Genomic DNA, 27,993 nt, shown 5'->3' with positions numbered 1-27,993 from the left:
CCACTCCATTCATAATCCCCTTCGCCCCACCCACTTTTCTGCCTATCCCGCCCGTCCCCTAAGCCCCTCTGGCCACGCCCCACCTTGTTAGCCAATGCTTTCCGAGGTCAGCTGGTGCCGCCGTCAGGAGGAGGGATAGGCTGGCTCCCTTCTTTACCCGGCCAGGCTTGTTTACTATGGCTGACGATCTGGAGCAGCAGTGAGTTTATTTCCCTGTCTCTCTCTTTCTATTTCTCTCTGTGGTCATAAATTTAGGACCCTGTGATGTAGAGACCTGCTTTTAGACATTCCCCACCTTCTTTTTTTTCAGTTTTCCTCCACGGGGAGGGAGGAAGGTTCTTGCCCTAGCTAAGAGAAGGAAGGGATGTAGGGGTAAGTCAGCACAGAGAGGCTTTGCTGAAAGTTATGTTTCTGACATTAGCCTGTATTTCTTTCTCTTCCTGCTTTCCATCCTGTTGTTGCTAAGATCCCTGCTGCTGAGGGGTTTACTTGAATGCCTGTAGTTTTTTTGAAGATGCGTGGATGTGATATATTGGTTGGGCTGGAGTTGGGAGGAAGAGCTTGGAAGCTAATTTTTCACTTGCCCCTGGAATGATCTCCCACATGCCTTTGGAACCCTGGTAGTGAAGAGTTTTGGAGAGAAAGGACATCTTTCACTTGAATAGGTTAGAAAGAGCTTTGGAAGGAATGGAGTATTTTTCTGTGCCAGAAAGAGTAGGATATGGGGATCCATTTGGTTCTTCCCCAAGCCAAATCCTAGCTACTTCATATAAATGGGTAATAATTATCCTCACAATATAGCATTTTGGATTTAGAGTTGCAGTGGTCTCACTTCATCTAGTCAAGTTTGGGGTCTCTGTGTTGTTATCTGAGCCATCTCCCCTCAGATGAAGTGCAACTACTTTTTGAAGAATGACTCAGCACCTAGCCATGCCTCCCTTACATGGGTACAGAGCCTACCCTCGTTCTGGTGCATGTGTAGTTGCCTCATTTTCAGAACTAAAGAGCTCGCATCTCCTAAAGCAAAATGTCCTTTAAAAAAGAGAAAGGAAAAGACTTGCCTTCCTTCAGCTCTTAAGAAATCCCAAAGAGCATAGCTTTCTCAGCAGAAAGCTTCTGGAGACTCATAGTACTCCAGGGCTAACATCAGAAGTCCTGAGTTTGAGACCCAGCTCTGCCACTTAGTAGTTGGACAAGTCACTTAACCTCCCGGAGCCTCACTTTCCACACCTGTAAAATGGGATGATAACAATTGTGCTCCTGGCTGTATGGTGTTGTGAGAATGTCTCAGATGAGACAGTCTATTTGGAATGCTCTGTAAATCCTCATACACGTCAGCTAGTACAGTGGTACAATAGTAAACTTATCTCGTCTAGCCCTCTGCTTTTACAGGTGAGGAAATAAAAACCCAAATAGGCTAAGCAATGGACAACATATGTAACCTCTCCCATCCCATTCAGGAATCTCCTTTATGAAATCTCTAACAGTCTTGGCTACATCTAATGACAGGGAAATCCTTATCACTAGGGTTACCTCATGAGGTCACCCATGCCAATTTTTTTGGGGGGGTGATCTGATTGTTAGAAGTAGAGAGGCAACTAGGTGGCATAGTGAGCAGAGCACCGCACTTGGAGTCAGGAGGACCAGAATTCAAATCTGGCCTGGACACTTAACTAGCTGTGTGATAGTGGACAAGTGACTCAACCTCAGGGTTGTTGTGAGGATCAAATGAGATGGTATTTGTGAAATGCTTAGTACACAGCTCCTGGAACATAGTGACTGCTTAATAAAATGATGGATTATTATTTGGTGACTTTTTAAACACTTTTAAATTTAAACAGTATTCATTGAATACTGAATATGATGTTCAAGGCTTTCGGGTTTAGAGAGTGTAAGCTACGGTCCCTATCCTCAAGGATTTACAGGGTGCAATTAAAAGACAACCTATGTTCTAATCACAGGCCAGTCTTATTAAGTAGCAAAAAAAGACCGAAATTGCCGTCTCGGAGACATGGAATACATAAAAAAATATTTCATAGCCAGTAAGTGATACAGTTGGTGAGTGCCATAGGAGAAAAAGATAACTGTGGACAGGGGTATTTACACAGGAAGCTTCTCCAAGGAGATAGGAGTAGTCCTCGCTTCCCATGCTTAGTACCCATGTGACCCTGAGCAAGTCATTAACCTCCCTGACCCTTTGTTTCCTCATCTGTAAAATGAGAGGGTCAGAATAGATCTATGAGTCTAAGATCATCTATGAAGGATGAGTGAAGGACATAGGAGAGGGAAGGATGGAGAAAACTATGAGGAGTAGAAGAAACTCAGCACATGCAAGATACAGCTAGTAGTCTAATTTTGCTGGGCATGGGCTGGCTACACAGAGGGTCACAGTGGTAGAGAACAAGGCTGTTGGGGCTGGATCATGAACTCAACTCCACAGACAAGGAACCACAGATGGCATGAGCACAAAGTGTCTTGCTCTTTGGTTAACAGATTAGGGTTGTATAGAAGAGATGTTAAGGGTATATTTAAAAGACAACCTGTGTTCTAGTCCCAGGCCAGTCTCAGGTAGCCAAAAGAGCACAGAACTAGCAGGGTCAGAAGTTCTGAACCCAGAAGTGGCTTCACAATGCGACTTTAGGCAGATTATTTAACCTCTCTGAGCTTTCCTTCATCTGTAAAATGGAGATGATCATATTTGCATTATGGCCTTCACTAGGTTGTTGTGCTGCAGCATCTTGGAACCGCCAGACACACACAACAACCATGCCAAAGTAAAGGACAGCCCTCTTTGGGGTATTATCTCTCAAGGTGCTTAGATCTCAGAGTTGGATAGGGACTTGAGAGGATCTCAAATCTAACTTGTATCTGAACGTGATCTCTTCTGTAACATCCCTGACAAGTGGTCCTCTGACTTCCACATGATTACCCCCAAGTGATAACTTGCAAGACAACTTATTCCACTCTGGGAGAAATCAGATTATTCAAGGTTTCTTCCGTACATTGAACCAAAATCTACCTCTTTGCAACAGCCTTCTGTTGGACCTAGTTATACTCCCTAAAAGGAGGAAATGGGGGATAGGGAATAGGAATATAATTTCACTAATAAAGGGAACTCTGGTGAAGAAACTCTCTCTCTCCAAATGCAGGTAGGCACAGCCTGTGCCGCTTACAGTCTTGGAGGGTTTCCCAGGGCTCTGAGCGGTTGAGTGTCTTGTGTACAGTCACACAGCCATTATGATGTCCCTCCTTCTATCTACTCATCAGGTCTTCTCTCAGTTCCAATATTCTTCCTTCTCCTAGAGTCATAGAATCTTAGAAGGGGACTTCAAGATCATCTTTTCCAATACTATCATTCATAAATAAGAAAACTAGGCCTATAGATTTGAAATGGTATGTCCAACATTGCCCAAGAAATTGGGAGGAACCCTCGGACTAGAATCCAGGGCTCATGGCTGTTAGTCTGTGCTTTTTTGTCCACGCTTGATAGCTTTGTAAGAACAATGATTTTTATCAGTTGGTGCCTGCTCCACGGTTACAGGTTGCGGTCACTCCATAATGCCTTAGGTAATGAGTTATGAACAAAGGAAGGTCTTCATCTGATGGCTTCTAGTGATGAGTCTTTCTGTATTTTGCTAGGCTGACCACAGACAACACAGGGTCATCTCCATGTCACAGTGAGCATCAGAGAATTTTCTCTGTGCTACTGTCCTGAGTTTATATGTTGTCTACTATATTGCCTTAAAAGATGGAGGGTAGACCAAATGACCTTTTGCGATCCTTGCTGGTGCCAGGAAAAGTGTTCCCATCTTGGAAGATAATGATTAGGATAGCCCTACTGCAGGGGGGAATCCCTGCCAATGGCTCACATTGAAAAAAGGGAATTCTCTTCTACTTACCTGGGATTTTTTCCCTCTAGACCAGAGTTCTGGAAAGTTTAAGAAAACACAGGAGGGAAAAGGAATGACTCTGTTGCACATGAAGGAGAAATAAGGTTGATTATTTCAGTTGTCTCCATTGCACCTATGAGAAGTAGAGGCTTATCCTCCTCAGTTTCATAATTTGAAAACTGAGGCACAGAGGGTAGTGACTTACCTACACCCCATGAGCCTGAGCCAAAACTTGGACCCAGTTCTCCCAACACCGATCCTCTGCTCCTTTGTGTTCCCCACTGCTTCATTCAGGGTTGAACTACCCCCAGAAGGAAATTGGACATCTGCTCGTAACCTTTGGGGGTCATATTTTTAGGAGCAGAAAGGGCAAGAGAAAGCCAGGCCTACTACTCTGGAAAAGCTGGCAGACCTCATGGTAATTTAGCCTGCTTAGTGAAGGTCATCCTCAAGGATCACGAAAAAAAAAGTGTTCGGTTCTTGATCTCTTTGAATATAGGTGAGTGACATTTTCTGCATGTAAATAGGTAATATTAGTAGTGTGTGTTGTTGTAAATAAGCCACTAACCCAAGGAAAAGAACGGTTTTAACAGTTATATAGAAAAGAGTGCTGGTTGTGAAGATTTGGCACAAAGGAGTGGGGAGGGCAGGCAGGGAGACAACCTTTGTTGCTTGATAAATATTATGTGGTTATCAACAAGGCTGAGTGAATCTGTCTTCCCCTTCTAATATGATCTCTATGCATCTATGTCTCTCCCTGATCCCAGGCCTCAAGGCTGGCTGAGTAGCTGGCTACCTACTTGGTGTCCGACTTCGATGTCACAGCTGAAGAATGTGGAAGCGAGGATCCTACAGTGTAAGTAGGCAAGATCAGCTTGTTCTGTTCAGGGCTCTTCCCAAGGATGTGTGACAGGCCCATGGTCTAGATTAGCTGGGCAAACCAGAGGAAAGGGGAGGTAGCTGAGGAAGGGATAGATCCTTAGAATAATGGTTCTTCAACTTTCACTCCTTTTACTTTAACCGTTCAATAAATCTACAGTCGCAAGGCGCACCCCTCCATGCCTAACTCATTTTATTCAATTCTTTTTTTTGTCTTTCCATAAAATTGTTTTCATAAAGTATCTACCCAGTACACTGGAGGCTTTCTTCTGGTTCCTTCAGCATTCTCTGGTTACCGGTCCATCCCCCTCTCTTGCTAGATGACTGGCCCGCTTCCCTTTTTGATCATTTTTTTGGATGATTTTTTTTAACACCGGGGCCAGAGTTCCTCTTCCAGACATAATGCATCCCACCTTAACTCCTCCAGCACATTCACTGTCACACGCACAGCTATTCATCATCTCACTTTTTTGATATTCTCCCCTATCATACACCAGCACTTATCTGGCTACTACAGCTGTTTTGGGAGAGAGTTAACCCCATTAGCTCCACATAATCGCATTTCCCAGCTCCTACCATCTTGGCTCTTTCCTGTGCCACTAAATCACAAAATCATCCTCATTTGCCAGATGTCATCTCCCAAGGCTATCCTAGGTGTAATTTCTACATCCTTTATTACCCTAAGCAAGCCATACGATTATCAGTTCATCCCTCAACATTTATTAAGTACCTGCTGTGTGCTAAGTGCTAGGGGATACCAAAGAGGCAAAAGATAGTCCCTGATCACAATGTTAACATTATAATGCCCTGGCCTCATCCTAAAGATCAGGCTGTTCCCAGCCACCAACCCTACTACCCCAAGTCCCATCCTCTGCTTCACATCTCTTAGGGTAGTGAAATCAAGTCCACTTTCCAGACAAGCGTTCTTCAAAATAAACACATGACAAAAAAATCTACTCCTTCATTGCTAGGCTGTGTTCCAGAATTAGTAAGCAACCCCCCTTCCCCCCATAGTTGTTAAGGGAGCTGGGATTCTCAGCCAGCAGGACCCAAGGAAACATAGGCACAGAAGTAAAAAATATCTACCTCACAGCTAGTGAGAGGCTGCCCTGAGCTGTCTTAGACTATATTCTAAGCCAGACATGCAGATTAGCCACTGGCCAAAGTGCTAGCCCAAAGGAAACCATGCAGTCAGTTCTGAGAAGGAATTGAAATAAAGAGCCTCTTCTCTTATACTTCCTGGTTACAGGGCAAACTAAGAAATAGGGTATGAGACAGAGGGAAAATTTCAGTTTATACTGGGGACAAGAAGTTGTTGAATTTTACTCTGTAGAGACACAGGAGAGCATAGAAAAGAATGCTGGGAAGTCGCCAGTGTCAAAGGTTCGGTATTGAAGGTGGTTAAGAGTCTATGGTGAAAGTCTAGCCAATGCTGTAATATCATCAATGGAAAGACTATTCATTTTCCATGGACTCCCCCTCTCCTTAGGTCTCCAGAATAAGTTCTTGGCCCGCTATGTGTCCCTCCCAAATCATAACAAGATCTGGACCGTTACAGTGAGCCCAGAGTTGGAGGACCGCACGCCCTTGGTGATGGTGCATGGCTTTGGGGGTGGCGTGGGTCTCTGGATCTTAAACATGGATTCACTGAGTACTCGGCGTACAGTGCACACCTTCGACCTGCTGGGCTTTGGGAGAAGCTCCAGGCCAATATTTCCCCGTGATGCCCAGGGTGCCGAGGAGGAATTTGTGACCTCTATAGAGACCTGGAGGGAGACCATGGGTATCCCCAACATGATTCTCCTGGGGCACAGCTTAGGAGGATTCCTCGCCACATCTTACTCTATCAAGTATCCTGAAAGGTAAGGGATGAGCCTCCTCCTTTTGCCTCAACAGAAAGCCCACTCCACTCATCAACCAATCAATAAACATATTAAAAGCCTATCATATGCCAAGTGCTGGGGATAGAAAGACAAAAAAAAAGTCCCTATTCTAAGGGAGCTTCGGATCTATAAGGGGAGACATATAAGTAGATATAGCATATATACAAGATAAACGTAAAGCTGCTTTGTTTTTGGTTTTTTGGTGGGGGTGAGGGAAAGCCTTGCGTAGGAGGTAGGATTTGAGCTGAGCTTTGGAGGAGTCAAGGAATTGAGAGGAAGAGGTTGAGGGAGGAGGAGGTCTGTGGAGTAAGGCTCAGCCTGTACTCCAGCAAAGACTGGAGATGGAATTCAGTGTCTGAAGAGAAGCAAGTAGTCTAGTTTGTCTGGACTATGGAGTCACCGTGAGCTTCCCAGTCAAAGCCATTGTCTTAGTCCAACAGTCCTTCTTCCTTCTGAGAAGACTAAAGGATTATCATTGCCAAACACATTTATCTTCATCTTTTCTCTGTCTTAATGTAGAGTCAAACACCTGATCTTGGTGGACCCATGGGGTTTCCCCCTTCGACCTACTGACCCCAGTGAAATCCGGACACCCCCAACCTGGGTCAAGGCTGTTATCTCTGTCCTGGGCCGTTCCAATCCTTTAGCTGTCTTAAGGGTGGCAGGACCCTGGGGTAAGTAACTTAGGAGGGAAAACATCACCATCTTCCTAAACGTAGCCCATCCTATTCTGGAAGCCCCGTGCCACCACGCTTTATTTATTTACACTTTATTCTTGAAAAGTAGAGACGCAAACATGAACGTTCAAAGGTAGCATCGTCATCTTTCACTGTTGAGCTAAATCTGGCATCTCTTATCAGAGGTTTCAGAGTCCTATGGTCTCCATCTTCAGGGGAGATGCCTTCACCTGCAAGGAACACAGAAAGCAGAATTAGTTGTATACTATATATAGTACACTACACTGTGTATGAGACAGCTGGATTTCTAATAGGATCGTAGATGTCCTCCAGGAAGTGACCTCAGAGGGCATCCAGTCCAACCCTCTCATTTTACAAATGAGGGAATTGAGGCCCAGCAAAGTGAAATGACTTGCCCCAAGTCACACAGGAAGTCACAACAGAGCCAGGATTTGAGCCTTCATCATTTGGGTGTAAATGCAGTGTTTTCTGCATGGTTACCAACTTGCTGTCCACCTTCCAACAGCTCTTCTCCATTCCTGGGTATCTTTTCACTTTGAAGAAATAAAACGTAAATTATCCTCCATGTTAATGGATAAACACACAAGCTGTGTCTTCCAGATTTCTCTTGAGCTGGAGACTCACGAGATCATTATTTCTTTGGTGGAGGGAAAACCCAGATAAGGAAACGCCCTCCAAACATGCAGCTTCTCAACAATTTAGTCTTCTCTAAGGGTTGCCTAGTACACAAATGTCAAATGCCCCCATGGATTACATGTGGCCTATAGCACTCCCAGATGTAGTTTGAATCAAATTAAAATTAATTGGGAAATAGTTAGCAAAAAGAAATACAATAAAATAGATATTATGTTTTAAAAACTAAGTCAATAGTATGTAGCTAGCAGGGATTCTTATGTATGAATTAGTGATCCCTGTTTCTACTTGAACTTGACACCACTGGCTCAGAGCGCTGAGAGGTAGGTTAATCATCTTGCTCAAGGTCACATAGGCAGATCTTCCTGGCCCAAAGGCCAGCTCTGTATGCACTAAGCTAAGCTACCTCTCAGAGGAACAAAATATTTCTGGATCCCATTAAAAGATAGCTTAAAGGAGAACTTAAGCATCTGAAAACCAGGAGCCAGGAAAGGCAAAAGACAGAGAGAAAAGAATAGGCAGAGACTAGAGTCCTTCTGTAGTTCTCAGCATCACTGAGGTATGGTGAATAATTAATAATAGCCGAGGAAATAATCCGAGCTATGCAATTTATCAGCAAACAAGCATAATAACGGGTCAGTGGACTCTACAGTCAATGCAAAGCCCCGGAATATGGTGTAAGACCTATTTTTATGTGTTAATAAGACCAATTAATTAAAAGAAAATATTTAGCAGAATGAAAAATTAGATAATCCAATTTCTAATTGGAGGAAAGAGTAGGAACTTTCCATTTTGGAAGAGGGAGAGCTAACAGGTACAGTTCCCTGAAATCAGAAAAAGAGTGTCCCACTCCCCTTCAGTGTCTTAATTCAATCAAAGGAACATGGAAAGAATACCAGTATGGGCCAGTTTTCAGGTAAAACATGGATAGCTTGAGACGTATAATTGTGAGAAAAATCCTTGCATCAATTTTCAGATCTGACCAGGTCTCTGGTCAGCATAACCTGAGTCAGGGATGGGAATCTGCTGCCTCGAAGCCACATGTGGCCCTTTGACTGAATCCAAACTTCCCAGAACAATCCCCTTCATAAAAGGAATTGTTCTGTAAAAGACCACACACAAGGGACCTAGAAGGCCAAACCAAGAAGGTTCCCCACTCCTGACCTCTAGATCCTTAGTTAAGGGTCTGTGAGTAACAGGTAGAGGTGGTCCAGCCTTCTAGCCACACAGGACTAGGTTCAAACAGTACAATAAAGTTTTTTCACAATTTCTGTAATTGAATAAAAAAAGGAACTGAGCTAGATCCAGAATTGAGTCACAAGATTAGTCAATGTGGTTCACTCAATTCCCACAGAAGCAAGCTCTTTCCTTCCTTTCCTAGCCACCACACCTCTGCTAGCCCTTCTGTGTTTGGCCAGGGGTACAAGTAAGTCTGAGGGATACTCTAGCAAAGATGGTTTCAAAGACTAGAGGTGAAGGGTCAGTAAGTGGCCTTTGATCACCTCCTCTTTTCATTTAAAGAGGGGAAAAGAAAAAGTAGGATCACAGAATCATAGGAGGGAAGGGAAGAGGGCGAGAAGGAGACAGAGGGAGGGAGGAGAGAGAGAAAGAATGAAACAGGGCAAGAGGAGAGACTGACAAGTTGACTGTTGGGTCTAATTTTTGCAGTTTATCATTTGGGGAATCCAATAGCTTTCATCCTCAGAATAAAGGAGAGTGAAAGCAGCAGAATCTTCTAAAATAGATACTGGACCTGAGAGGACGAGCCCAGCTTCCCGTTGGTCCTTCTGGTAGATTGGAAAGGCCACTGAATTTGGTGATTTGTGCGACCTCACTGAACAAGACGTTTAAAGCTTCCAGGACTCTAGACCAACAGTTCTCAAAGTGTGGTCCAGGAACCTCTGGGGATCCCTGCGGCACCTTCGAGGGTCTGCAAAACCAAAAGTATTTTTATAATATTACTAAGATGCTTTAACTTCTAATATAATAAAGATAAAGTTTCTTGGGGGACCTCAATAATTTTTTAGAAACGTTCAAGAACTTTTGTTTCTTCAGGCAGCTCTCTAAGACCTTACGTTGCAAAATAACTGCATTTGTAGAGAGTTTCCGCATCTAAGATTTCCTTCTACTCCTGGAATCAGAGGTCCATTTTTCATCCCGAGAGAAACCAGAGAGACACTGCTGCTTCTTTTATCTACTATCAAGGAGGATAATTTTTAAAAATTTCTTCTAAATGAAAAGGAGTTGAGAAGAGATGTTGGAAGTGGCGAGTCTGCTTACTGTATGACCTTGGATATATCACATACTTTCTTTGGTTTTCAATTGTCTTATCTTTAAAAAGGAGGGCCTTGGATTACATAGTCAGTCTTAGGACTAATTTTAATTTTGAAAGCCCATGCTTTTTCAGAGATCTCAAGAATCAGAAAGATAGTAAAATCAGCTAGTTCCATGCCTTGCTTCAGACAAATAAAAAAAAAATTAAACCATGTGCGTGGGAAATTGTCAAAGCAAGAGTTGATTGTGGGGAAAGAAGAGTAATATATTGTGTAACATTGAGAAACACTTCATTTCCAAGCATGGAATGTTTAGAGATTTAAAACTTTTGGAAAGAATAACGTCCTGGGAACCTTGCATTTTTGCTGAATACACTGCGGCTGCTCTAGTGATATCAAGGCAACTCCATGTGCTTTGGCCGTCAGCTATTCCACTTCCAATTAAGGGACGTTTTGTGTGTCGCTCTCTTGTAAGTTTGTGGCTGAATGCCAAAAATGAACAACTTAGAGGAACAGCACTGAGAAGATACATTGTGGTAGGAAGGAGAAGGCTGGGGGAGGAGAGCAGGCGGAGGAGCCTGGGAGTCAGGAGGACGTGGGGGTCGGTCCCACCTCTGATACCTACTGCCTTCTTGATTCTGGGTGAGCCTCTTAAAGTCTCTTTAGGTTTGATGTTTCCATATGTAAAATGGGGATCATATTTGTATCTTCCTCACAAGATTGTTCGGAGACCCAAATAAGATAATACATGGAAGGTACTTTGCCAATCTGCTAATATAAACAGGAGAGCACCTAAAAAAGTGTCTGGTTGGAATCAGAGGACCTGGTTTGAGTCCTGGCTTTGACACGTAGTACCATGGTGTATTCTCGGGCAAACAGTCTCCATTCAAGTCAGCAAGCATTTATTAAGCACCTCCTATATATATGCCATGTTGGGGGTGTAAGCTCAGTTCCATGTGGACAGTCTCGGGCAGGTAAAGGTGAGGACTTCTAAACCTTAGAGTTCTCATGAGGCCCCCCAGGGAACAGCTGGGAAGGTGTGAGACCCGGGCTATCTCGTGCATTTCCACCTCTTCCCCGTGGGAAACTTGCTGGGGAGAGCATCCTGCCCTCGAGATTAATCCATGGTCTGAGCACACCTATTGTTGTCTAAAGGCTGAGAACAGGCACGGTATTCAGGTGCAAACTATGCGACAGGAGAGCTTAAGTAGGGTCAGGAAAGCCTGAAGGCGCTCAGCGCTGAGGGGCCCTTAGAGGACAGAAGGCCCCTCTCCCCTCTCCCACTCCCACTTCCATTCTCTTACTGTAAGATCTTTGCCTTCTTGGGAAGAGGATTCCTCTCTCCTGAGGAAGAATTCCCCCTGCACATGTAACCAAGACCCTGAATAAAGCCTAACCCTTGTTCGACTCTGGAAAGTCTCTTCTCTCATACGTTTATCCAGTTTGGCCAGCCGAAGACCTGCGATAGGTAAGGTAAGACTCGGGTAGCCCTTAGGCCTCTAGGCCTGACAATGCCAGGTGCTGTGCTAAGTGCCTCAGTTTTCTCATCTGTAAAATGAAAAAAAGGAGGGAGGAAGGAAGGATTGCATACTTATTATGTGCAGGCAGCTGTGGGAGGTAGGTGCAAATATTAACCTCATTTTACACTTGAGGAAACTGAGGCAGACAGAAGTTAGGTAAATTGCCTCAGATCGCACAGCTCGGACATATCTGGGGTCAGATTGACTTTATTGGAATGTGAGCCATCAGTAATAGTGGTGACGATATTATGGAAATCATTCTTCAGAATGGCACAGGAGCGGTCATAGCCTTACCCCACTCACTTATCTGTTATTTTCATTTTCCTCATACCTCTTCATAATCTGTTTGATGAATGTCCCTGCTTGTTTGCAGTTTATTGGTTAATAATTCCATAGTTTGTGGCATTTTAAAGTTTGCAAATGACTTTTCACTGTCTTGTGAGATATGTATTCTCCTTATTTTTAGAGATGAGAAAACTGAGGCGCAGCAGGGTCAAGTGACTTGGCCAGGATCATGCCACTAGTACTAGCAGAGCCTGGCTTTGTATTCTGCCCTTTTCACTCCCGAGCACTGTCCTGTCCATTACACCACACTGCCTCTGACAACAGCCTGAGCCCGGTGCTTGTGATATCTGTAATCCATTTTTGTGTTGGGCACTGAAAAGACTCTTTGCTCCTACTCCTCTCTCCTAGGGCCTGGCCTGGTGCAGCGATTCCGGCCTGATTTTAAGCAAAAATTTGCTGATTTCTTTGATGATGACACAATATCAGAGTATATCTACCACTGCAATGCCCAGCATCCCAGGTAAGTCAACCCAAGGGAACAGCGGATGGGGGCGGGCCAGTGTAGAAACTGCAGAAAGGTCAGGCTGGAAGTCTCAAGTCCCAGCTCTGCCATACGGCTTGGGAAGCACTGCCTGCCTCCCTAGATTGGTTTTCTCGGCTATAAAGAATTCCTTATTCCTTTCCCTCTCTCCTCAAGAAGAGATATCATGGAGACCAAGTAAAGGGCGGAAAGGAAAGGATGTCACAAAGTGACAGAGAAATTATTTCTTCTGGGACACATCTTTTTAAAAGTAACTCTATACTAGGGTGCCAGCCCACCCAGAAGAAAGATGTTTCCCTGTTCCCCAATTCAGGCAGATACCTCAGCAGGCCAGACTTTGGTAGTGCATTTAACTTACTTATCCTTAGAACATGCAGTCAGTGCCTTGTACTGAAATTGGGATAAGCAGGGCTTTTCCTAACCTTGTGGAAAACTTGGTGAGCATTATGGGAGAATCCTGGAGTCTGAGTGAATGCATTTCTATGTATGGCTTCTCCCAAATGACTCGGAGTCTTTCCTGCTTTGAAATTCTTAGCTCATTTATGAAACCATGAAGTCTTAAGGTTTAAAAGGGGCCTTGGAAGGCAGATAGTCTGCTCTCATCACACAGCACACCATATGGCCTCAGCTGCATGAACTAGCCCAGTCAACAGAACAGCGAGAGACTGCTAAACAGGAAAAAAATAGGACTTCATGTTCCCAGCTTTCCCCAAAGTCCTGCTTCTGACCTCCCTCATCAGGCCCCATGCCCTGACCATGCGCTGCCCTGCCCAGCTAGCTTTCCTCCCAAACCCTATTGTGGCTTTATACGTAATGGAGAAAAGAAAGGGTGGTTTTGTTTTGTATGGGTGAACACTCGTGGAAGACTACTCCATGCACCATAAAATCCTTCTCTGTCGCAGGTCCCTTATTGAGGCTACAAAATACTTTCCCTGTTCCCAGTGGGGCATGTGATTAAGACAAAGATAGTAAGTAACTTCATGTAATAACTAGCTCCTGAAGGTATCAGATAGAAGGCTCTTAGAATTCTTGGTTCTATGACAAAGATAGTAAGTAACCATGTACTAATCAGTTCCTAAGGGTATCAGAATGCTCATAGAGCTCTTGCTGTTGAAATTGGGGTTCTGGGGACCCCAAAATACCGACACACTCAAATGAATTCAACGCAAGCCTTCTTAAAGCCCCGAAAAACAGTTTATTAAAGATTCGCCCTACTGGGTTGACTCTTAAGGAGCCTAACCTTTTGTAACGCTTGTATTAACAAGGGGGCCAGAAAGAATCTCAGCTAGACAGAGTCTGAGCTGGATTGAATCTGAATCTGAATCTGAATCGCTTTCATGGAGGCAAGATGGAACTTAAATAGGGAAAAAGACTGAGGAAAGAATCCAAGTGTCTCCAAGTAGTCTGGGGGCCCCAGGAATGGTCATGATGTAGGAGGTCAGCCTGGAACGTAGATCAAGTCCAGGGAGGATCCCGATGGGATGGCCGGTAGTCCAGACAATAGGACCCTGATGCGATCAAGTATCAAAGGCAGGGAGCGCCAGGCTGAGCGATCTGGACCCAAGAGAATGCTAAATCAAATTAGGGGGATCCAAGGAGCCCCCCAAGGCCAGGCTTTCCAGGGGCCCTTCAGACAAATGGGTCCCAAACCCTCCCGGTCCAAGGGACAAAGGTCTCTGGTTGGGCTCATACCCCATCATTGCTTCTCCCCCATCAAAGGGACAGTAAAGACCCATAGGTTACTAGGGTAGAACCCACATATATATAGACTGAGGGAGGGGGGGTTAACAACTGGTTGACCACTGAGCCCTCTTGACATTCTGAAGTCCTAGGATCCTATGTCTTGGCAACCTAGCCTCAAGTTAGCCTCCCAAAGTGCAACCTCACTTCTTCTCTCCAGAAATCCCATCCATTCTCCTGACTTTTAAACAAGACTTATTTAAACTAGCCCAAAGGGCACCTTCCCAACCTTGCAGATACCTATATGAGATGGTTACCAGTTAGCCCTTTTGAGGAGACATTCAAGTAGTAAAATAAGTTCTGTATTTCTCTCTCAGTACCAATTGCTCACTCAAATTGGGTAAGTGGTTTGTTTATTTTAAATCTTAGTCTCACTTGGTCCTTGTTTGAACCCTGATGACTCAGAGTGAATGTAAATAGCAGTTGTTTATGTTTTGGCCAGAAACCCTAAGGGTCTTCCCCTCCCAGATTGATATTTTTTTTTTAAGCAGGTAAAAGAGACTATTCTTTGCCTCATTTCTTGCCTAGCCTTAATCACTGAATGGACCTTGCCTCAGTCAAACTAAGACCTGGGAAAGACCTTGAAAAGGCCAAGGTCTCCCACTGTATTGGGCCATCTCCAATTGTCTGGAGGAGGCTCTGGAGGAGAGATTGAGGCTGGTGAGTTTTAACAGTCACTTAAATCCAGTTCACTTGGTAGTACCTTCCTGATGCCGGGTCCTCTTTGAGAATGAAGGACAAACAATTACACCGTGGCTTTTTTTTTTGTTATTCTTAAGTGTGTGGGATGGCTCAGGTCCCTACATAAATCAATTACTCAGAGGCCTCTCAAAGTGATGACAGAAAAGAGATTTATTCGATTCTCGAGAAGTGGGGCTCACCTGTAGAAGTAGGAAAGCTGAAGACAAAGAAAAGGACAGTGATTTATATAGACCCTAACGCAAGTCCCTCCTCCCCCACTGACCCATTATCCTCATTAGCTGAGAATATGGTCTTACATTCTAGACACGAAATCTAACCAATCCCTTTTGAAATGAAGACATCGAGGAATTATGTAGGTTTTGTCCAATCATTGAGACCCTAATACACTACACAGTTTTATATCCTTATATGGAACTATTCTGTTCTAAAAATATTGTAACCTTGAGCCTTTAGGCCTTACCTTACCCCTGGGAGAAAAATTACAATCTGAGGAGTCTTCATGAAGACTATCCCACTCATTAAGGTTTCACCTCTCTCAGCAATCTCTCCCAATATTTTACTGTCAGGAAGTTTTTCATTACATCCAAACTAATCTCTTATAACAAGGAACCTCGATAATTATCTCCACACATCTGAGTGCTCATTATGGGTAAGGAACTATGTATCATATGGAATACAAAGATGTTCCCGGCAGACCTCTTCAGTTCTTGGCCTCTAATGACTAAAGAAACCATTAATTCATAATTTTTTGATGGGCAGATGAAGGTCTAGGTCTTTAATATCTTTCTGTTGCCAGTGGTGAGACGGCATTCAAGGCTATGATGGAGTCCTTTGGCTGGGCCCGGCGCCCCATGCTGGAGCGAATCCACCTCATTCGCAAAGATATGCCAATCACTATGATCTATGGAGCCAATACCTGGATAGATACCAGTACTGGAGAGAAAGTGAAACTGAGGAGGCCAGGCTCCTATGTCCGAGATGTGGTAAGTTAGGGTAGAATGGGGAATGATGATAGAGCTGAAAAAAGTATTGCAGGCTGAAAATCAGTGTTAATATGATTCTATCTAGGTGGATGAGGACATGTGAAGTAGAAGAGGAAAAAAATGTCTGACTTAGCTGGTGAGGGACAGTAGAACAAGTGGGGTAGCCTATGAAGTTTTTTCTCGGTATCAGAGTTAAGAATTTAGTTAGTTAACAAGCATTTATAGATGGCCTACAGTGTGCAAGATACCATGCAAAGTTCTGAGAACAAAAAGAAGGGCAAAAGTCCCTGCTCTCAAGGAACTCACAGGCTAACATAGGAGACAAGATGCAATAGCTACGGACAAAGATAAATGAGAGATAATCAACAGAGAGAATGCACTGGCATTAAGAAATTGAGATTTTAACTGAGATGTCAAAGAAGAAACAGATGAGCAGACAGATGGAGCCCAAAGCCCAGGCCAGGGATAGGCAACCTGAGGCCTCAAAGCGATACGTGACCCTCTAGGTCCTCGGGTGCTACCCTTTGACTGAATCACCATCTGTGAAGTTTGGTTTCCTTTGGGCTAGCACTTGGCTCAGCCCTGCCTGGCCCATATTATTGCATAGCTAAATATAGATGTATCCAAAACAAGCACTGAATAATTCCCAACTAGGACTATGTTTATACCATCTGCAGAAGGTATTAAATAAATACTTCCCCACTGTTTCATACTGTGGTTTTTACCAAAGGTGAGGACGGTGGTGGGGAAGATGATGGTGACTGACCACTGAAATTCTACCTTTTCTTTTTTCTCAGTGATCTTTCCTATTAACCTAAGTTAGTATTTTTGAATGGACAAAGGTCAGTGTGGGCTCTAGGTCATTCGCTCCGTGGTTAGAGGGCCAGGCCAAAGGTGGGATTAATGTGGACTTGGTGCACGGAACTTGGGGAAACTTGATGCCTTAAGTTCTGGTAGCCCTCTAAGTTCTTGTGAGCAGTATAGTTGGAGGAGTAGTGGATTGGAAATTGAAAGAATTTAATTGTAGTAGAATTTTTTAGTCTCTGGGAAGATTTCCCCCATCCCACTCCTGTTTATTTCTCCTTCCTCCTGTAGGCAATTGAGGGTGCCTCACACCATGTCTATGCAGACCAACCACACATCTTCAATTCTGTGGTGGAACAGATCTGTGAGTCAGTTGACTGAGCTGCCATCCTTGGGAAAGAAAAAAGAGCACAGAGACTCATCCCTCATCTCCCTCTTTGCTTCCTTCTCGCCTTACCCTCACTAACTAATATGTCGCCTAGGCAGAATCACATATTCTTCACAGGGGTGGTGCAAGACAATGGTGATATTGGAACAGCCCCTCCTGCCTACATCCTGGAGATGAGACGCACTAGTGGCCTGGAGCTCCTCACCTTAGGGATTTCCATAAAGGATCTTAGATCCCATCCCATTCTCTGATGCCAAAGTGTTAACAATGAGTTGGCTTTAAGTGTTGCATAAATCTAGAGATCTCTTTATGTATTTCTATTCTCCTTATATGTAATGTGCCAAAGGGTAGGAGGTTAGAACTATCAAACCTTTCCCAGATTGGGAAGATTGGGGATTTCCCATGACTGTTGCTGGGAATAGACTTGCCCTCTGGGAAAACATCTCATATTTTCCCACCTTTTTTTTCTGGGCTATAGCACAGAACCATTTTTATTACATTGAATCTATCCTAAGGCCTGAAATCCTTATTCCTTTGGATGAGTTTAAAATTTAAATCCTTTTCAATTTAATCCTTAGAATGATTTTTTAACAAATCTTAGAGGTAGGAGAGACCTTAGAGATGATCTCCTCTGTTCTCTTTATCTTACATAAGAGGCAGTGGAAGCCTAAATAAAAAAGTGACTTATCTAAGGGCATAAGGTTAGTCAGTGGTAAAGCTGGGACTAGATCCCAGGTCTCCTGAGGTGTCCAGCATCTCCTCTACATGACACTGCATCTCCAAATTTTGTATTATTGGAGAATGAAGCTCTATCTAGCTGCCATATATATATGCATATATATGGGTTACTAACTCCAGAGCAGTCAGCCTATTATGTCTCAGTATTCCACTCCCACCTAGGATGGAACAGCAGTCCCCATCAGCTTGGGCTGGCATTAAACCATTGACTAAGCCCATGTTCTGCTGCCCCCTCCTGACTATTCACTAGGAGGCTTTGGAGTCTCCCTCTGTGCCTTGGGCATTGAAGCCCCTTATGGATTAAGAGGGATCCCTGGTAGGGAGATGAGGACAATGACTTCAACTCCTCCCCCGTTGCTGAACTCCCCTAGTATTAACAAAACCTTGCTAAAGCTTGCTATTGGCTATCAGCCCCAACCCAGAGCCCCTGGTCCTATTGGAGAACCTCATGCCAACTTGTCCTCAGTGCGAAGATTGCTATCGTTGTGTGACCAGTTTAGTCCTGCTACTGGTCTATCAACCTCCTATGTCTCAATGGGGCATTGCTGTAGGCTCTGCCCTGGGGTGCTAGGTAGTGTCAGTGAGACTAGCCACCTAATGCAGAGGATTTTCCATCTACTCCTCTTTACTAATTTTTTAAACAAGTATTTCAACAATATTTGTACCAGCCCACTCATGTTGGGGCCCTTTTTTCTATATTAATAAAGAAATGAGGAAAATGCTTAAACTATTGATAATTAATATTTTGTCCAGGGCTCTGGGGATGGTATCAAATACAGATTGTTATTGTTCATTCATATCTGACTTTTCATTACCCCGTGGACCATAACATACCAATACTGCCCATGAAGTTTTCTTGGCAGATATTGGAGTGGTTTGCTATTTCCTTCTCCAGTGGATTAAGTCAAACAGGTTAAATGACTTACCCAGGTTCACGTACCTAGTAACTGTCTGAGAGCTGGATTTGAACTCGGCTCTTCCTGACTCCTGGCCCATCACTCTAAACAATGAGCCATCTAGCTGCCTCATCAAACACAGAACAGCCAAGTAAAATAATGGAATTGAAGAGCTGGAAGGGACTGTGTCCTGATTTTATAGAGCAAAAAGAAAGAGGAAGTGAGCTGTGCCAGTGAGTTCAAATTAACCTCATCTTTAAGGGTATATTGAGTGATTGTCCTGTGCTTGTAAATGGGCCCTGCCTATGAACTGGAACTCCATTTTCTGCCAACTCCCACATCACATTCCTGGTTATGTAGTCTTGGAAATAGAGCTCCACACCTCCAAAATCCCTTTTGTGGAACCAGAAAGATGTTGAGGTCTGACCACCAATATGGTTCTATAGAAAAGAGCAAAATATTATGTTTACTTCCGCCTCCTAAGGGAACAGGGCCTAGGATTCAGGATAATCTCTGAGACTATGCTAGAGGAGCTCATGTGGGAAAATGTGAGTCCATATTGCTGTCTCCAGAGTTATGTGTTGGTATGGAATCTTCCCATTGAGTTCCTCAGATATCACTTGGGGACAGCTCCCAGAAGAGTCACCTAATTTGTACTAATACCCATATGTTCGAAACTCGACAGTTCACCTGTCTGAATAAAACCCTGCTCAAGATGGAAACTGAGATCACATTAAACATAATCATAAGTTCCCATATGGGCAGCTAGGTGGTACAGTGGATAGAGAGTACCTGACCTAGAGTCAGGAAGACTCATCTTCCTGACTTCAAATCTGACCCCAGGCACTTACCTGTGTGACCCTGGGCAAGTCACTTAACCCCCTTTGCCTCATTTTCTTCATCTATAAAATGAGCTGCAAAAGGTAATGGCAAACCACTCCAGAATCTCTGCTAAGACAAATCTAAATGGGGCCATGAAGCGTCAAACGCTACCAAAACAATGGATCGACAAGAACAAATGTCCTCTGGAAAAATTAATAACCAAGACATAGATCATTTGAAGGAGTTCCTAGGGCTAGTCACAGAGTATAGGAGTTGAACTTGACCTCTTTAAAGGTATAGTTGGAAAGTGAAAAGGCTCCCAGTGACTTGCAGAAGTACCTACTGTATTTTTCTTCTCACCTGAGGCAGTCACCAGTTGTGTGCTGTCATTGTAAGCTCTGTTCCCAACTAGAGGAAAAGACAAAGAGTTTGAACAATACCTTCCTTTGCTTCATCTTGACAGAGAGGATGAAGGGGTCCACAAAAAGGATGGAAGAAATAATCCAAGAATGCAGCTAGAAAGAAGTATTCTGTGGCAATGGAGCTATGAGGCTGAGTTCTTTGAAAGCAGTTCCAGATTTCTAAAGGCTTCACATCTTATTTGCCACTGAACAGTAAAGGAAATTAAAGATGTCAGTAAAGGTGATGCTTTGGAGTTATTTACAGCAAGAAGAGACACATACTGATGATTAGTGACTGACTCCCTATTTAGGGTATATAAGTACACCCAGATTGGTCAGTCTATCAGTGTGTTCTCTTCCTGAATTGTGGAATGGACACATGACAAGAGCTGGCCAAGGCTCCTTAGATCTACCTCCTTCTAAGTCCTGAGTAGGACAGTGAAGGATTTTAAGACAAGGATAGCTATTTCATCTTTCTATTTGAAGATTATGACTTTGGAATAGAAAGAAGGAAAAGGGAAGTAAAAAGCAGGTTATATAGTTAATATCCCCAAAAAGACAGAGTTTGGCTTTCTGGCCTATGATTTAGTACATTATTGACAAAAACAATAAGCATTTATTAAGTGTCTACTAGCCTCCATGACAGCTGCTGGAGATACAAAGACAAAAATAGAACAGTCCTCACATTGTCTTGAATGATAGACTCTTGGCAAGGAATGTAATAAATCCAGTGACACTGAGAAGAATATGTTTGACAGCAGTTTCACTAACTTGGTCAAAAAGATTTTAGGGAAGGATTAAAAATGCCCAGATAAAGGATGTTGTTCAAGTTGTTTTTAGTCATGTCTGACTTTCCATTTGGGGTTTATTTTGTTGTTGTTTTGGTAGAGATACTGTTTGCCATTTCCTTCTCTAGCTCATTTTACAGATAAGGAAACTGAGGGAAATTACTTACTATTACTATTTACTGAGGGTTAAGCGACTTGCCCAGGATCCCAGAGCTAGTAACTGTCCAAGGTCAGATTTGAACTCTGGAAGACGAATCTTCCTGACTTCAGGCCCAGCACTCTATCCACTGTGCCACCTGGCTGCCTCAGATAAAAGATGCAAAACTGTATAATCATTTGGAGAATGACAAGTACAACTTAAAACAACACTAGAAGAGGAGACACCCAGGAATTTTCAGAAGAGAAAAGGATCACGTAAAAAAATTAATATGACCTCAAATATCTATGCCAATGTATAGAGTGCAGGTGATAAAGGGAACCTGGAATTCTAAAATAAAGATGTTAATATGATTTCATAGGGTTCACTAAGACTTGGTGGGAAGACTTATGACTGAAATATGATCAAAGAAAGAAGCTTGAAGGAAATAAATATAATGGAAGGAATTGAAGATTAGCGTTCTGTCAAGAAATTATATATCTGTATGGGTGGCATAGTGCATAGAACACAACTTGAAGTCAGGAACATCTGATTTCCAATCCAGTCTCACTAGCTGCACTACCCTGAGCATGTCATTTAACCTTCTGTGCCTCAGTTTCTCCATATCCGAAGTGGCAGTAGAAATAGTACTCACTCTCCCAGGATGTTTTATAAGAATTGAATAACATCTCCAAAGTGCTTTGCAAACCATAAAGCACCATATTAGCATTAGCTATTGTTATAATCACCTGAGCCTTGAAGCACGGTGGAAAGAGAAAAAACTGAAGACATAAAATTGTGGAAATGGGTCACAGAACATCAAATAAGGGGGAGGCTATAAATGATGTGGTCAAAATATTATCAGAAAAGTAATATATAATTATAAGGAGCCCTTCAACTATGCAGATATCTGCAAAAGTCTCAACGTGCAAATAATAAAGCATCTATTAAAAGCTTGCCTTCCCCATTTCTTCTTAAGTTTGAGGAAACAGTAAAAGCCATTGTTACTTTGGATTCCATTTTGTCCTACAAGAAAAATGATGGTGGTGTTGATTCAACAGCTACATTGGGAGAAAGTGACCAGGGCATCAGAGAGTTCATAAAACTAAAGGAAAGGAATCCAGGATAGTCAGACATATATGCAAGGCAAGAATGCAAATATGCAGTAAAACAGGAAATTGAAGGAGAGATCATTCCAAATGGGAGGATCCAGTTAAGCAATAGTCTTAATATACTCTACCCTGATCAAACTACTTCTAGAATATTCTGTTAAGTTCTGGGTCCTACGTTTTAAGGACATAGACAAAAGAAACTTGTCTGTCTTGTGCCTTTTCAAAATTATTTCCTATATATTTGCATATATCTGTTTGCTTCTTGTCTCCCCTGTTAGATTGTGAGGTCTTGAGGTCAGGGATTGTCTTTTGCCTCTTTGTATCCCTAGCACTTAGCACATAGTAGGTATCTAGATGTTTGTTGACTGACTACCATTCTCTTGGGCCCTTCTTATGTGCGGGCTACTCTGACAAGCTAATTAGATTTCCTGTATTAATTAGCCTAATGTGTTATTAGCCTCCATTCCATTTTCATTTTAACAAAACCTTTAGTATTTCAGGAATGATGGGAATAGAAATTGTAATAAGAGAAATATTTTTTAAAAAAAGATTTATAAGGCGTCTGCTTTCAAATGTGCAAAGGATGATTGTGCGGCATAAATCATTTTGCTTTGCTCCAGAAGATCCTGGAACAGAAGTGACAGGAAAGCATCTTTGAACCTCTCTTTATGGTATGTAGTCCTCTCCTGAATTGTGTTGGGACGTTTCTGGATCTACAATAAATTTCTACAGTGGTTGGCATATCACTGGGTTTGCTTACCACAATACTCTTAGCTCCTCCTCTAGGACTTTGTACCAGGAATGGGCTCTTCCTTCTCCTGCACCTTTAGGTGGAGTGATTGGCTTGCTTGTCCTTGACCTAAGTGATCTGGTTTCCCTCCATCTTGTAGACTTAGCCTCCCCCTATCCTGGATCTTTAAAGTTCAGATTGCTGGGTTTTCAAGGCCCTTTCTATTGGTCTCAGGACAGAGTGGTAGAGGCCTGGAGTGGCCTCCCAAATGCTGGTCTCTCTCAGAGGCTCCCATAGGGGCAGCTCATAGGGGTTCTCAAAGAGCTGACTGTTAACTCTTCAGTGTAAGCATTTATTCACAAGAAACTAACAGCTACAAATCAGGGTTTGATTTGTTGTGTTGTCTGAACTTAAAAGTGATGGAGAAAATGTTCATTATGCAAATTGATCTTAAAAGTATGTCATGGGCACCAGAGAGCTAACATCTACCACCACACCCCTCTCTGATGCTCCTCATTCATGGTTTTCAAGGTCCCAGTTGAAAACGTCCACTTTTGTTTCCTCCAAATACAGAGTCCTTCAGGCTACATGTGTTTCTGGCTGAGTTGAGGTTACAGGCCTTTACTGGAGCCCCCCTTTCCTACTGCCCGTGGACTTCTGGCTGACTTTTTGTACAGTTTTAGGACAACAAAAGTTACTTACTGTAGTTGCTCATTGATTTCCTGCTCATAATTCGGTCTAGTTCAATTTTTAGGTTTTTGCTGCAGTACGTACGGAGTTGATCTGCCTGCCTCATTCAGTTCAGAAATCCTCTCCCTCCGATTTTAAGATCTTCCTGTTCTGTGATATGGATACATGTGAATGACAGATTAAACATGGAAGATAGAGGAAGGGTATTTGCAAGAGCAGGTGGGTTTTAGGCATGAGAGGTAGTGTAAATGCAGAATTGGAATAAGGAGAGGCTTCGTTTCAGACCAGGAAGGGTGACAGGTATCTTTTAGCTCTTATCTCATCATTTCAAGATGGCATCACTGAGAAGGAGCATCTCTAAAATTACTTTTCCACTTTGCTTACACTACTCATCTCTTGCCTCTCCAAGCACTACTCCATCTTCCTATCAGGCCCAGCCAGGAGGCTCAACTGCCTCCTGTATCCATGGCTACAAATGAAGTCACAAATAGTTCCTTCTTCTAACTCCTTTCCAACTACTCTTTCCTGAGACATCTTGACCTCTTTAACCCAGGGAAGATCCAGAGGGGTTACCAGAGCACAAAATGGGAAATCTCCACTCCAGAAACCAAAAGTCAGAGAAAACAGCCAAGGGACCAGTCCCAGTCTTGGAAGAGGCAAAATGGAGAAAGAGATTCCTCCATTACTTCCGAAGGAGAAATGGGGCTGTAAGTGTTGGGCAGGGGAGGGCACTGGGGAGGGGTTATATGGTACTGTCTTGGGATGCACCTGTCAACACTCACCCCAATTCCATCACCCAGCATCATTCAACATGGAGACATTGATCATACATGGCATAGCGCCATAGCCTACAAGTCACTCCCCCTACAAACATATACAAAATCAGGAGTAGCTCTGGCTAAAGTTGTGAAGCAGCACTTTACTGCATACCTCTTCTCTTTCTTTAGAACCCCTTCCCCTCCCCTCAGAGGACAGGAGTCCCCAAAATATCTCACTGTGGTGATCCAGAGGCTCTAGACCTGCAATAAAATATATTTCTTAACATTCCTTTTTTTTTTTTTTGAGAAGGTAGGGGCTACGTCCAAATCTTCGATTAAATAATTCCTTATCTACAGCTTAAATTCTTAAAGTTGTTGGGACAATTTAAGCAGGAGTTTAAGTGCTTTGTTTATAATCAGACTGCCCATCAAAGTCACTTGAGGGTGTTCATTTAAATTTTTTTGTACCTGAAAAAGGAAATAAAGCTAAACCAAGAAACAGTCTGCTGTAGTGGGAGAAAAATCCTGAATTTGGAGCCAGAGGAGCCGACTTCCAATACCAGCCTTGCCTACCAGTCATTTAACCTCCGGAGCTTCAACTTCCCTGTTTGCAAAATGGGGGTCGTCATAATGTTCCCACTTCATCAGGTCATTGTGGCAAAGACATGATGTAATGTATGTAAGTTTTTGTTGGGCACTGATATGCTTCAAATTGCCACAATAAAAAACAAACTCATTAGGATCACAGGCTCAAAGATGAGGGAGAAGTCTTTCTCTAATCCCTCAAACTGGGCCACATAAACACAAGCCTTGCCAGAATGTACAGATTTTATTTCCCACTAACACACATGGACGAACACATACATCCCACTTGATCATTTTCTTCCAGGTAGGGGATGAGCAGTACATAAGAGGTCCAGGCATCTCCTAACATCTCATTCATTGTCCTATAGCTTCTGATGGGACCTGAGGCATTCTTCCTTGTGTTACTGAACTAGATTAAAACACAGTTAGGAAAAATTGAACAAAATAAATAGAATACAATAAAACATAGATAATATTGCATTTTAAAACCTAGTGGCCTGCAGAGATCTTTGTGTATAAATTAGTGATTCATGTTTCTACTGGAGTTTATACCATGGTGCTACTCCTCTGTAGCCAGTTGCCCTCAGTAATTGGCTCTTTATGTTCTCTTCTAGCAAAACAAGGATTCCTTCATCCCTCAGAAGACTCTGGGTCCAAGAATAAAGATGTTTCCCCCTGACACACCACCATCCAGAAATGAGAGCAGGGTCTGGCAGAGCCAGTCAACCACAGGAGCCATGATGCCTGCACCCCCATACTCCAAGCTATGGGAGGCTGGAGATGGGGGAGAGAAGGAGGAGAACCACAGGTACCACCAGATAAGGAAGACTCAGGTGTCCTTGATACTGATGGAATCTGAGCTGCTCCCAGAGTAGCTGGTAAAGCCCACGACTTCCTGGGTATGAGGAACTTTGACCATCATGTGAATTTAGGGCATACCTAGCTGTCAGGGTCTGATTCCTTAATACACTCAGCCTTCCCTGGTCACACGGGGAGGCAAGAATCAGAGAAGAAGGAATAAGAGACTGGAGTATATCACTTGGCTGGGACTAGAACAGACTCCCAGAGCTGAGTACTGTTTGAGCCCTAGGCTGAGGGACCTTAGCACTGAACTAGAAAAGAGTCTCACTTTTGCATATGTTGTTCCCCTGCTCCCAACACCACCACAAGCCCCCCCAACTTTCCACCCAGGAAAGAAAAAAGATCTCTCCATTGACTGGTCAAGGTTCCACCATTAAATTTTAATTTTTTGGTTCTTTAAAGTTTTTTGGTCCTAAAAGATCCTTTAATATACATACATATATATGTAGTTCTGGGAAGGGTAAGTTATAATTATCTAACACCTTGTCTATCTCAGATCAATCACTGAAAGTAAAGAAGGTAACAAGAATGGGGAGAAGGGAGAAAGAAAAACAAACTTCCAAGGGGTTAAAGTTTTGTCTTTTTAAGAAAAAGAATGAACTTTACCCACTGGAATTCCCATTAAGATGAACCTTTCATCTGCAGGTGACATGCCAACATAATTTGAAGTAGGATAATTTGTGATGCCAATGTGGAGACGTTTGCCTTGAAATAACGAGATTAACCAAACTAGGAAACAAACCCATTACCTAAGTACAGTAACACCTTACATACAGATCATCCATTGAGCAGCATCAAATAATGTCAGTGTTCATATCAAAGTCAAAAAAGAAGTAAGGAAAAAAGGTTTCCTCTGAATAGCCAAAGTCCATTCCCAGAAGTCCCATAATTTATTCACAGAACTGCTCCCATTAACTCTTACGTTGCAAAGAATTCTGGTACACTTTAAAGACTGATTTCCCAGCTCTCAACAAAATACAATCAGCAGTTACATCGTAAAGATGACCGCTGGGGCAAACTTGCTATGTCAGCAGCAAAAAGTGGCCGCACGCAGAAGGATATCAAGGGAGGTAGCAGAAGTCCCGGGAACTCAAAAAGCATCATAGTCTAGGGCCATTGAATGTAGGGGAAAACAGCCCTACAAGTCATCTCAATAGTTCCTGAGCACATTACACTATTATAGACTATAATATAATTATGACTCTGTCATCCATAAGAAATTGAATTATATTTAACATATTCTGTTTAAGTGAGCTAGGGACTGTGTAATACATTTTAGAAAGTTCTTTCCCAAACTGGTACAAAGGTAAAAAATGGACTAGTGCTTACAGGTGGTTAAGTTTCAGTGATCTAAGAAAATTCACCTATGGGAAATGTCTCAGTCTCGATGATACTGAATAAAAGAGGTTGTTATTTGTACTTAAGAGTAAATAGGACTTTGAGGTATTTATAGAGACAAGGAAGATGGCAGCACTGATCATTCCCATTTAGGAATGGAGGTATTTTGCTTGTGTTAAGATACAGACAAGCATCCAGTTGGTTTCCCATGCTCCTAAATGTGTAATCTAGTTTTTCTAGAACCTATTTATTCATTTACAGATATGTGCCTTAATATCACTCTGTATGTATATAATCTTCCCCCATAAAGTTTCCTTCCTCTATATCGATTCGTTCTTCCTTCCCTTCTTTCTTTCTTTCCTTTCCCTTCCAAGGTCAACCAGATATACTGACTTTTCAGATAAAGCTGCCGTTTTGCACCTTTTTCTGGAGTAAATTCAGCAGAAAATAGCACCAAGACAGTGCTGTCCTATTTACAGCAGGACAATACTGTTGTCTTCGACTAGCTAAAGTGGTAACAGACCTCACTTTATAGGCCATGTTGACACCTCTATATAGGTATTCCTCAGCTCATTCTTCTATGCTAGTCGATGACAGAAAAAGTGAGGGTTCAATTGTCATTTACCCTGTTGCCTTCTTCATCAAAAAAACACCTAGTAACCTCCCTCTCTCCATCCTTCAATGCTGATCTGTACCATGTGCTCAATCCCTTTTTGAGGAAAAAGGTAGTAATGTTGCCCAGATCCCCTACGGAGACTCCAATTATTAGCTTGACATCATGGGAATGTTCAGTCTGAGGAATGGATGGCTTTGGGGAGCCAATCTGGCCCATGCCTCTCCTTTTCTGAAGAAAGAGGACAGACCCCAAGCTGACATGGTAAAGAGAAAGAATAGAAATCACAGAATAAGAGCTTTTAGA

The 27,993-nt window shown here is 42.9% G+C and overlaps 1 protein-coding gene and 2 long non-coding RNA genes across 6 annotated transcripts; 2 read left to right on the top strand and 1 right to left on the bottom strand.

Annotated features, from left to right (window-relative positions):
• The first annotated feature begins 91 nt into the window (after positions 1 to 91).
• Positions 92 to 18,684, top strand: ABHD4 (abhydrolase domain containing 4, N-acyl phospholipase B). 3 transcript variants are annotated; one of them, XM_072623648.1, is made up of 8 exons: positions 99 to 199; positions 4,185 to 4,389; positions 4,658 to 4,746; positions 6,259 to 6,631; positions 7,172 to 7,326; positions 12,470 to 12,581; positions 15,841 to 16,027; positions 17,123 to 18,684. In XM_072623648.1, the coding sequence occupies exons 3-8, from the start codon at positions 4,707 to 4,709 to the stop codon at positions 17,210 to 17,212; spliced, it is 957 nt and encodes a 318-aa protein (XP_072479749.1). In that variant the 5' UTR covers positions 99 to 199; positions 4,185 to 4,389; positions 4,658 to 4,706; the 3' UTR covers positions 17,213 to 18,684. The 3 variants fall into 3 exon arrangements, with proteins under 3 accessions (XP_072479748.1, XP_072479749.1, XP_072479750.1); XM_072623649.1 differs by having other exon boundaries at positions 181 to 199; positions 4,249 to 4,389; XM_072623647.1 differs by lacking the exon at positions 4,185 to 4,389 and having other exon boundaries at positions 92 to 199.
• Positions 7,406 to 24,000, bottom strand: LOC140513734 (uncharacterized). Of its 2 annotated transcripts, XR_011970295.1 has the most exons (4): positions 23,917 to 24,000; positions 23,545 to 23,682; positions 9,737 to 9,913; positions 7,406 to 7,559 (listed from the first exon to the last, which is right to left on the bottom strand). It is a non-coding gene; the product is annotated as an uncharacterized lncRNA (long non-coding RNA). The 2 variants fall into 2 exon arrangements; XR_011970294.1 differs by having other exon boundaries at positions 23,545 to 23,986.
• A 975-nt stretch (positions 24,001 to 24,975) lies between these two features.
• Positions 24,976 to 26,137, top strand: LOC140513735 (uncharacterized). Its single transcript, XR_011970296.1, has 2 exons — positions 24,976 to 25,179; positions 25,490 to 26,137. It is a non-coding gene; the product is annotated as an uncharacterized lncRNA (long non-coding RNA).
• Positions 26,138 to 27,993: the final 1,856 nt, after the last annotated feature.

This window comes from Notamacropus eugenii, chromosome 7 (assembly GCF_028372415.1).
Source record: "Notamacropus eugenii isolate mMacEug1 chromosome 7, mMacEug1.pri_v2, whole genome shotgun sequence".
NCBI lineage: Eukaryota > Metazoa > Chordata > Mammalia > Diprotodontia > Macropodidae > Notamacropus > Notamacropus eugenii.
Note: the sequence above shows the minus strand (reverse complement) of the source record. Positions and strands in the feature narration are given on the sequence as shown.

Bases quoted from the DNA above. Each gene is read 5' to 3' on its own strand.
- ABHD4 (XM_072623647.1), top strand. From the start codon at position 177: ATGGCTGACGATCTGGAGCAGCA. The intron at 200-4,657 runs GTGAGTTTATTT...CCCTGATCCCAG, and splicing joins GCTGACGATCTGGAGCAGCA to GCCTCAAGGCTGGCTGAGTA. The intron at 7,327-12,469 runs GTAAGTAACTTA...CCTCTCTCCTAG, and splicing joins AAGGGTGGCAGGACCCTGGG to GGCCTGGCCTGGTGCAGCGA.